The sequence below is a fragment of the Orycteropus afer genome, unplaced genomic scaffold (genome assembly GCF_000298275.1).
Source record: "Orycteropus afer afer isolate SDZICR_OR568_19922 unplaced genomic scaffold, OryAfe1.0 scaffold00058, whole genome shotgun sequence".
Lineage (NCBI taxonomy): Eukaryota > Metazoa > Chordata > Mammalia > Tubulidentata > Orycteropodidae > Orycteropus > Orycteropus afer.
Window position 1 is genome coordinate 13,307,158 of NW_006921645.1, and position 11,184 is coordinate 13,318,341.

Genomic DNA, 11,184 nt, shown 5'->3' on the forward strand with positions numbered 1-11,184 from the left:
AACAGATCTGTCCTGGAGGAAGTGCAGCCAGAATGCTCCTTGGAAGCAAGAATGGCCAGACTTCGTCTCACCTATTTTGGTCATGTTGTAAGACGGGACCATTCCCTGGAGAAGGATGTCATGCTTGGTAGGGTGGAGGGTCGACGAAAGAGGGGGAGGCCTTCAACGAGATGGATCGATACGGGCTGCAATGATGGGATCAAGTATAGCAGGGATTGTGGGGCTGGCACGGGATCGGGCAGTGTTTCGTTCTGCTGTGCGTGGGGTCGCTATGAGTCGGAAATGACTCGGCGGCACTTAACAACAACAACAACATATAGGGTGTGTGTGTGTGTGTGTGTGTGTGTGTTCAGAGCTCTGGTGACATAGTGCCTAAGGCATTTGGAAGCAAGTGCCTGTTAAAAGTGAGAATAACTTGAAGCACTTACTGAGGAAATTTAAAGACTACCTTCTGCAGTATGGATTACACCTTAACATAAAACAAAACTTCTCACAACTGGACCAATAAGTAGCATCACAATTAATGGAGAAAACATTGAAGTTGTCAGATATTTCTTATTACTTGGATCCCCAATCAACACCATGGAAGCAGCAGTCAAGGAATCAGATGTGCTGCAGTGAGCAAATCTGCTGCAAAAGAATTCTTTACAGTGTTGAGAAAAACGTCACTCTGAAGACAAAGGTACACCTAACACAAGCCATGATATTTTCAATCGCCTCATATGCATGTGAAAGCTGGACAATGAATAAGGGAGACTAAAGAAGCGCTAATATCTTTGAATTCTGGTGTTGGCAAAGAATACTCAAAAAACCCACCAGCCTCTCCTCAGAAGGAAGATTGGGCAATCCACTTCTGTAGAAATACCACCTCAGAAACCCAAGGAGGGGTCACTATGAGTTGGATCAACTCTACAGCACTGAGTTTGGTTTTGGAGTTTTGGGTTGGGCAATCCTACTTCCGTAGTGATACTGCCTCGGAAACCCAAGGAGGGGTCGCTATGAGTCAGGGCTGACTCGACTGCACATAACAACAACAACAACAACATATGTTATATACATACATTTAATTTTCCTCAGTAAAATGCTGCTAACAGGGCAAGGAGGAGGCTTTTTCTGACCTTCTCTCACTACCTAAGAGTAAGGCAGAATCAGCAGCAGCAGCCCCAGGTCTGTTCCTTTCAGGCCAGACATCCTGCCACCCTCCAATCCTCTTACTAACCTCATCACCAACAGTTCTTCCCACGCCACCCACCACCTCTTTGCTGGGTTTGATAATTTGCTGCAGTGGCCACACAGAGCCCAAAGATTATGGGGTTTATTAGGGAAGCAACAGGCTACAATTCAAGTTCAGGAATACACTCAGTCTCTCTCAGCCGGCCATCTCTCTCAGCCAGTCATCTCTCTCAGCAGTGTGTGTCTCCCACATCTCTCTCAGCAGCACATCTCTCTCAGCAGCATGTGTCTCTCAGCAGTGTCTCTCTCTCAGCCAGCAGTCAGAGAGACTCTCCTTCTGCCTCTAGGAGGGCTCCTTTTTGAGCCTGGCTGACTGGTCCAAATCAACCAATCCCAACATCAGAATTCTATACACCTAAGACAGAGCAAACTTCCCAGAAGATTACTTTGTGCTGTCCCAGGTGGATAACTAACAATCAGCTACTCAGTTGCTCATGGCAAAGTGGGAGTTACAAAGACTATGGCTAGAAAAGCCTACCATGTAATTTACTACATGCAGGCCATCCCCTGCATTATCCCTTTTACACATAAAAAATTAACATCTCCTTCAACATCAGTTTAAGAATAACCACACTAATCAAAGTGTGTAAGTCAGCCACTTCATGCCTTTATCTCCCCCATTTTAGACCGTCAATTTCTAAGTTCTCCATCCCTATCAAATCAGTACTCTGAGGAGACAATCATGCTCCTTTCTCCCTGGCAAAGCTTCTATTCTACTTGAAAACTTTGGGTATCTGCATCCATAAACAAGCAAAGTCCAGCCCAGCACAAGCCATCAAATTGCAGCAACTTAACACCAGCTCAGTGTCAAACATCTTCCTCTTTCTTTGGTCGGGTTCTGGTCAGCTCAGCCCTACTCATCCCAGCTAGGTCATGGGTTCCAGCTGCCAAGTTTGGGAGTCACACTCTTCCTTTCACCTGAGATCAGCCAGCACCTTCTCTCTGTCATCCTCTGTCCTCAGGGACTATTTCAATGCTTGTAGGCTCACAACTCATTGTACTTCAGACCAGCCAGCCCTTCCTCTCATCCCTAGCCTGTGTGTCCTAAGTCAAACAGTACCAAACTCAGCCTGTTTCTTCATTACTGAACTTTCCCCAATTCCACTCTTCAAGTGGCACCAGGTGGTCACAAGCGAGCAGCATGCAAGGCCATTTACTCACCAGCTTCCTTTAACTTCCAGTCCTGGACGGGGTTTCTCTCATGGGCCATGATTTTCCTGCCTCAATACACCCAAAGCCTAGGTGCTTGCTAGAAATTCAAAAAACCCAAGCAGTCATTTTTTTTTCTTCAGATCCTTTCTTCAAATGCAAATGTTCTGTTCTCTCAGTAGTTCTAGGTTGCACTGTTGTTAGGTGCCATCGAGTAATCTCTGACTCACAGCGACCCTATGCATACCAGAACAGAACACTCTCTGGTCTTGTGCCAATGTCATGATCCTTTCTATTTCTGAGCCCATTGCTGCAGCCACTGTGTCTACCCAACTCTTTGTGAGGGTTTTCCTTCTCCAAGGAATGGTTCCTTCTGACAACATGATAAAGTATGTGAGACGAAATCTGGCCATTCTCGGTTCCAAGGAGCATTCTGGCTGCACTTCCTCCAGGACTTATTTGTTAGTCCTTTTAGCAGACTATGGTACTCTTAGCATTCTTCTCCAACAGCATAATTCAAAAGCATCAACTCTTCTCTGGTCTTCCTTATTCACTGCCCAGATCTCACATGCATAAGAGGTAAATGAAAATACCATGGCTTAGGTTAGGCACACCTTAGTCTTCAAGGATACATCATTGTTCTTCAGCACTTGAAAGAGCTCCTTTGTAGCAGATTTACCCAATGTAATACATCTTCTGATGTCTCGACTGCTGCTTCCATTGGTGTTGATTGTACGCCAAGTAATATGAAATCCTTGACAACTTCAACCTTGTCTCCAGCCACCATGAAGCTGTTATTGGATCAGTTGTGAGGATTTTTGTTTTCTTTATATTCAGGTGTAATCCATACTGCATACTGTGGTCTTTAACCCTCATCAGTAAGTGCTTCAAGTCATCCTCACTTTCAGCAAGCAAAGTCGTGTCATCTGCATATCACAGGTTGTTAATGAGTCTTCCTCCAATCCTGATGCCACGTTCTTCTTCATATAATCCAGCTTCTCAGATTATTTGCTCAGCATACAAGTTGAATAATTATGGTAAAAGGATACAAGCCTGACACACTCCCTTCTTGATTTTGAACCATGAAGTATCCCCTTGTTCTGTTCAAATGACAGCCTCCTGATCTATGTACAGGTTCCTCATGAGTACAATCAAGTGTTCTGGAATTCCCATTCTTCTCAATGTTATTCACAATTTGTTATGATCCACACAATCAAATGCTTTTGCATAGTCACTAAAACATAAGTAAACATCTTTCTGGTATTCTTTGCTTTCAGCTAAGATCCATCTGACATCAGCAATGATATCCCTTGTTCCACGTCCTCTTCTGAATCCAGCTTGCATTTCTGGAAGTTCTCTGTCAATATACTGCTGCAACCGTTTTTGAATTATCTTCAGTAAGATTTTACTTGCATGTGATATTAATGATACTGTTCTATAATTTCCACATTCTGTGGGATCACCTTTCTTTGGAATGGGTACAAATACGGATCTCTTCCAGTCAGTTGGCCAGGTAGCTGTCTTCCAAATCTCTGGACATAACTGAGTAGGTAACTCCAGTAGAGCATCTGTTTATTGAAACATCTCATTGGGTATTCCTTCAATTCCTGGAGCCTTGTTTTTTGCCAATTCCTACAGTGCACCTTCGACTTCTTCCTTCAATATCATTGGTTCCTGATCATATGCCACCTCCTGAAATGGATGAACACTGACCAATTATTTTTGGTACAGTGACTCTGTGTATTCCTTCAATCTTCTTTTGATGTTTCCTGCATCATTCAATATTTTGTCCACAGACTCTTTTAATATTGCAACTTGATGTTTAAATTATTTCCTCAGTTCTTTCATCTCGAGAAATGCCGAGCATGTTTTTCCCTTTTGGTTTTCTAACTCCAGCATTATAATACCTGGCTTTGTCTGCTAGAGCTGCTCTTTGAAATCTTCTGTTCAGCTCTTCTATCTTGTCATTTCTTCCACTTGCTTTAGCTACTCTCTGCTTAAAGGCAAGCTTCAGAGTCTCTGCTGACATCCATTTTGGTCTTTTCTTCCTTCCTTGTCTTTTTCATGACCTCTTGCTTTCTTCATGGTCATTCCACAATTCCTCTGCTTTTCGGTCACTGGTGTTCAATGCATCATGTCTACTCTTTAAATGGTCTCTAAATTCAGGAGAGATATAATCAAGGTCATGTTTTAGCTCTCATGGATTTGTTTTAATTGTCTTCAACTTCAACTTGAAGGTGAATATGAGCAGTTGATGGTCTGTTCCACAATCAGCTCCTGGCCTTCTTTTAGCCGAAGATAATAAACTTCTCCATCACCTCTTGCCACAGATGTAGTCAATCTGATTCCTGTGTACTCCATCTGGTGAAGTCCATGTGTATAGTCATCACTTACATTGCTGAAAAAAGGTATTTGCAATGCGTAAATCGTTAGTCTTGTAAAAGTCTATCATGTGATCTCCAATGTTATTTCTATCACCAAGGACATATTTTCCAACTACCAATAACTCTTCTTTGTTTCTAACTTTTGCATTCTAGTCACCAATGATAATCAACACATCTTGATTGCATGTTTGATTCATTTTAGACAGCAGAAGTTGGTTGTTGTGTTGTTGTTGTTTGCCATCGAGTCGGCCCCGACTCATAGCGACCCCTCCTTGGGTTTCCGAGGCAGTACCACTACGGAAGTAGGAATGCCCAACCTTCCTTCCGAGGAGTGGCTGGTGGGTTTGAACCGCCAGCCTTCTGGTTAGCAGTCAAGTGCCTTAGCCACTATGCTGCAGAAGTTGGTAGAAATCTTCAATATTTTCATCTTTGGCTTTGGTAGGGAGCTCTAGTGGTGTAGTCCCTAAGGCATTTGACTGCAAACTAGAATGCTGGTGGTTCAAACCCACCAGCAACTCCTTGGAAGGAAGGTTGGGCAATCTACTTCCACAGTGATACCACCTTGGAAACCCCAGGAGAGGTCACTATGAGTCGGATCCAACTTGACAGCTGTGAGTTTGGTTTGTTTTTTTTTTGTTTTTGTTTTTTTCTTTTGGCTTTGGTGGCTGGTGTGTAAATTTGAATAATAGTAGTATTATCTGGTCTTCCTTATAGGCATATGGATATCATCCTATCACTAACAGTGTTGTACTTCAGGACAGATCTTGAAACATTCTTTGTGATGATGCATGCCACACCATTCCTTCTCAATTTGTCATTCCCGGCATAGTAGATCATATGGTTGTCTGATTCAAAATAGCCAAAACCAGTCCATTTCAGCTCACTAATGCCTAGGATATCAATCTTTATGCATTCCATTTCATTTTTGACAATCTCCAGTTTTCTTAGATTCATACTTTGTACGTTGCATGTTCCAATTATTAATAGATGTTTCCATCTGTTTCTGCCTATTTTGAGTTGTGCCACATCAGCCAATGGAGGTCCTGAGAGCTTTATACTATCCATATCATTAAGGTCGTCTCTACTCTGAAGAGTCAGCTCCCCCCCGTCAAACTTTCAGTGCCTTCCAACCCAATGGGCTCATCTTCTGGCACTATGTCGGACAATGTTTCTGGGCTGTTCATAAAGTTTTCCAGTAATATATCAGACAGTGTTTCATTGCTACTCATAAGGGTTTTTACTGGCCAATTGTTTGAGAAGTGGATGGCCTCTTCCTTCTTCCGAGCCTGTCTAAGCCCGGAAGCTCCACTGACACCTCTCCACCATGGGTAACCCTGCTGGCATTTTGCAACACAGTGGCATAGCCTCCAGCCTCACAGCAACCAGTAAGCCACCACAGGATGACAAACTGACAGACAAGCTTGTCTCCCTTAGTTGTCCCTAAACCCTCTGCTTTCATATTAGCAGTCACACTGCTCAGAATTCTAGGTGGGTCATTTCAAATGCAAATTTCCTCACTCAGCCTGTTCTGGGTGGGGCTCAAGTTTTCTACCTAAACCCCCAAAACTCTACACACAGGGTCTGAAAAAAAAGCTTGTGCTTCTTCTGGGCAAATTCTATTTCCCCTTTAAACATAGTCAATCAAGTATCAGCTTAAGGTGGACTTACAGGCTGTTATCCATACCCCATAATCATTTCTAATGCACAAGTAGGTAAGAGAACATTCAGTATCCACAGTACATTCAGATAAACACATGATCTAAAACATAATCCTTTTGAAGACATTCCAGTTTCATCTCTTCACCTTGATTATCTTCCCATTCTATGTATACGGCCTTGGGCCTTTAGCTGGGTGTAACCAAAAGCCCTAGCCTCTGGATCAATTCTCTCCTTTAATGTTGTTGTTGTTGTTATGTGCCATCCAGTCTGACCGGACTCATAGCGACCCCTCCTTGGGTTGCCGAAGCAGTATCACTACGGAAGTAGATTGCCCAACCTTCCTTCTGAGGAGTGGCTGGTGGGTTTGAACCACCAGCCTTCTGGTTAGCAGTCAAGTGCCTTAGGCACTATGCTACCAGAGCTCCTATCTCCTTTAATAGGTAACACTAAACAAAGTAACCATCTAAGAACCCAAAGTTTCACTTTCCAAGCCCCTTCCTTCCTTCTTTTACAAAATCTCATGCTTCTATGAGAGCTCTGGTGGCACAGTGCCTAAGGCATCTGTGGTTCAAACCCATCAGCCACTCCTCGGAAGGCTGACTGGGCAATCTACTTCTGTAGAGATACCACCTTGGAAACCCAAGGAGAGGCTCACTATGAGTCTAATCGAATCAACTAGATGGCAGTCAATTTGGTTTTTGAGTCACATTTCTATGAGTCTGGAGCCACTGTGATGAATCCCACCACTTCTGATACCAACTGCTAAAGGGGCAAGGAGATGCCATCTTCTGACCTCTTCTAACTACACAAGAGGAAGATAGAATCAGCAGGAGCCTAAGACCTGTTCTTATGAGCCAAGACATGCCACCACCCTCCAATCCTCTTACTAACCTTTTCACCAACTACTCCACCCATAACACCCCTCACCACTCTGCTGGGTTCAATAATTCGTGGCAGTGGCCACACAGAACTCACAGATTATGGGGTTTATTAGGGAAACAATAGGCTACAATCCAAGTTCAGGAATATGCTCAGTCTCTCTCAGTAGCATGTCTCAGCAGTGAGTGTCTCTCTTAGTCTCTCAGCATTGTGTGTCTCTCTCAGCGGCATGCGTCTCTCTCAGCGGCACACATCTCTCATGTCTCTCAGCAGCATGTCTCTCTCAGCCAGCAAAGAAACTCCCCTTCTGCTCTAGGAGGGCTCGGCTACTTTTTGAGCCTGGCAGAGTAGCCAAAATCAACCGATCCCAACATCAGAATTCTATATACCTGAGAGGGAGTGAACTTCCCAGAAGATTACTTTGTGCTGCCCCAGATGGATTACTTTAACAATCACTTATTCAGCTGCTCACAGCAAAGTAGGAGTTACAAACACTATGGCTACAAAAGCCATACCATGTAATTTACTACACCACAAATGCCAAAGTAGAATTTAAAAATATGTAAGAAATTTCAACCCAAAAGGGGAACATTTCAGAAGAATTTTTTGGGGGGTGGGGGAAGATTTTACTATCATAAATGTGTTGTAGCTAATTTTGATATGAAAACAAACCAGATAAGAGGAGAGCTACACTAACAAAGTTCTTTCTTTGTTGTTGCCAAGTGCTATCAAGGTGGTTTCAATTCACAGTGAGCCTATGTCCAACAGAACAAAACAATGACCAGTCCTGTGCCATCCTCACAATCCTTGCTATGCGTGAGCCCATGGTTGCTGCCACTGTGTCAATCCATCTCATTAAGCATCTTCCTCTTTTTCACTGACCCTCTACTTTACCAAGCATGCTATCCTTCTTTAGATTTTCTATATGTAGCTAGCCATTTGAGGAGCTCTGGTAGTGTAGTGGTTAAGGCATTTGGCTGTAATCAAAAGATCAGGGATTCAAACCCACCAGCTACTGCATGAAAGAAACACCAGGCATTCTGATTCGGTAAAGATCTAAAGCCTTGGAAACCCAGTGGGGGTCACTATGAATTGGAATCCACTCAACAGCAGTAGGTTTGGTTTGGCTGTTTTTGTAGTTAGCCATTTAGCTTTCCAACTCTCAATTTCATAACATGTAAGAAAAAGCACAAAAAACAAATGTACCTACAAAGTAATCTTGTCCAAAATTTTATACTGTACTTGAATCTGATCAAGTCTCTAGATCTGGCTTTCAATTTACAGAAAATGTAGGGAAAAGAGGATGCAATCACAGTGATGCATCATCAAAAATGCAGCCTATGAGAAATGCTGTAAGACAAACCCAGTTTTTTTTTTTTCAACAAATAAGTTTGCAGACTCTCTCAAGCCTTCATTCAAACCTACAGTTTCAAACTCAACTCCCTGAATCCAGCTTTGCCCCCTCAGTTAAATTATGTATCAAATGGAGAAAATATCATGTGCTATCCACCAGCAACTCCTCGGAAGGAAGATGGGGCAATCTACTTCCGTAGTGATACTGCCTCGGAAACCCAAGGAGGGGTCACTATGAGTCGAGTCCGACTCGACGGCACATAACAACAACATACAAAAAATTTAAAGAACTTGGTAAGAAAATATATATATAAAGCACCTAGCACAATACCTGGCAAATCTTAGGCATTTAGTAATTATCTAATGAATGAATAAATGTAAACCATAGCAGCAAAGTTAAACAGTTGTGAATTTCACTTTCTTTTACTTCATCTAAGGAGCCCTCATGGGAGTGGTTAAGTGCTTGGCTGCTAATCACAAGGTTGCCAGTTCGAACCCAGCAACTTCTCCACGGAAGAAAGATATGGCAGTCTGTTTCCATAAAGATTAGAGCATAGGAAACCCTTTGAGGCAGTTCGACTATGTCCTATAGGGTCACTATGAGTCAGAATCAACTTGGTTTCTTCATTTTATCACCTTCTTGTAGTATCTAATGAATATTAAAATGCCCAAATGACAAATTGTTCTGGCTCATGTTGACCAGAAAATGGAGAAGGAAAAAAAATAAGCAAAGATAACTGAAAAAAAAAAAAAAAATCAAGTTATCAATTTTTAAATAGTTGAATTTGGCTGTAAGGTACTAAAAAATCAAAAATACCAAACTCACTGCCATCGAGTCGATTCTGACTCATAGCAATTTCCACTGGGTTTCTGAGGCTGTAAATCTCTACACAAGTAGATCACCCCATCATCCTTTCGCAGAGCGGCTGGCAGATTATGAACTGCTGACCCCCTGGTTAACAGCCAAATGCCTATCCACTACACCACCAGAGCTCCTCCCTAAGGTACTAAGCAACAGTTTAATCACAGTAAATACCACCTGATAAAGAATGGAGTTATTAAGGAAAGGGCTAAACTTATCAATGTTGTAAAAGTAATCAAATTATTTTCTACCTAAAAGCAATCTTCATGATCACCTTTAAGCATTCATTTTTAATAATATGAAAAATATTTTTTTAAATAAAACTTCATCATGTCAACCTTTCTTTTCTGAATCTTTTCCGTTTTCTTGCTTTAAAGAAACATTAACAAATTAACCAATTTTACATCTGAACACTAGGTGGCATAACTTACAAACTCTGGGCTAGCTGCTGCAAGATGATGTAGCAGTGAAAACACAGACTCAACATATTATCATCCTTTTAAAACTGTTTAAAAGTCTGAATTTGAAAATAAAATCTTTCAAATAATATGAAGATACTTACATCTTAGTTTGTCCAGCATTTTTCCACCACACATGGTTGCTAACATAGCTTTAACTGAAAATACCGTCAACTTGCCTCGGCCCTCACTGCAAAATAAATTACATTAGAAATAATTGCTATCTGGAACCACAAAAATAATCAAATGTATCACTAATTGTCAGTAAATTGATTCCTATCCTTACATGTTAGAATTTTACCACATTTAGAAACCCTGGATTTTTTTCCTTTGTAGAGTTAAGGCTTCATTTAATGTTAGGTAAAAATGCTATAAAGCTAAGCCTAAGTACTTGGAAATGAGTTTTAGAAACATCTTGTGAAGTCCTTTTTATTAGCTATGTAGGCTGAAGCCAAATTTACCTTAAGTAAATCTCCAATCAACTGAATTTATTCAATCCACTGCTGAGGTGTTTTTTAGTACACAAAACTGAGGTGCCAACTGATCTGAGCAATAATTCAATAACATGGCCTCCTATCAGAATATTATAACAACACCTTACCATTATGTAACAGGTACACATTGTTATAAAGATTTTATAGTACATTCATGGTTGTTTTTACTCTAATAAACTTCATGTTACCACCCAAGTGTCTATTCTAAACAGCTCAAACACATCTGTCTTAGATCTTCTCACACCATCATTGTAAGAAAGCGAAGGGAAAAGGATGGTAATATTAATTATTTTTTAGGAAGTAGAAAGATGAAAGGCAGAAAAACATAAACGAATTCCCAAAGACAGACCACACACCACCAGTAGAATCAAGAAAATATCACCAAGGCCCCTTGACCCAACATGTCCTACTCCATCCATTCAACCATGCCCTGATTTCATAGATAAAAACAAAAACAAAAACAAACTTCACTGACAGGTTTTTATCATCGTTAAATGCACAAGAGGCTTTTATATTAATTCTATACACCTGTACTCACTCACAAACTATCATGGTAACTTAGGGTAAAATACATTTGCAATCATGAGACTGTATTACACTGGTTTTGAAAAGCAAGTATCATCCTATTTATATTCACTAATGGTCCCAACAGGGAGCTCTGGTAGCATAGTGCCTAAGGCACTTGACTGATAACCAGAAGGCTGGTGGTTCAA

At 41.4% G+C, this 11,184-nt stretch overlaps 1 protein-coding gene across 1 annotated transcript in view; it reads right to left on the reverse strand.

Annotated features, from left to right (window-relative positions):
- Nucleotides 1-11,184, reverse strand: part of DTNB (dystrobrevin beta) — a 511,730-nt gene that overhangs the window by 396,689 nt on the left and 103,857 nt on the right. The window contains exon 4 of the mRNA XM_042780738.1: nucleotides 10,082-10,167. Within this exon, the coding sequence (XP_042636672.1) occupies nucleotides 10,082-10,167 (86 nt within the window). The remainder of the gene's footprint in view (nucleotides 1-10,081; nucleotides 10,168-11,184) is intronic.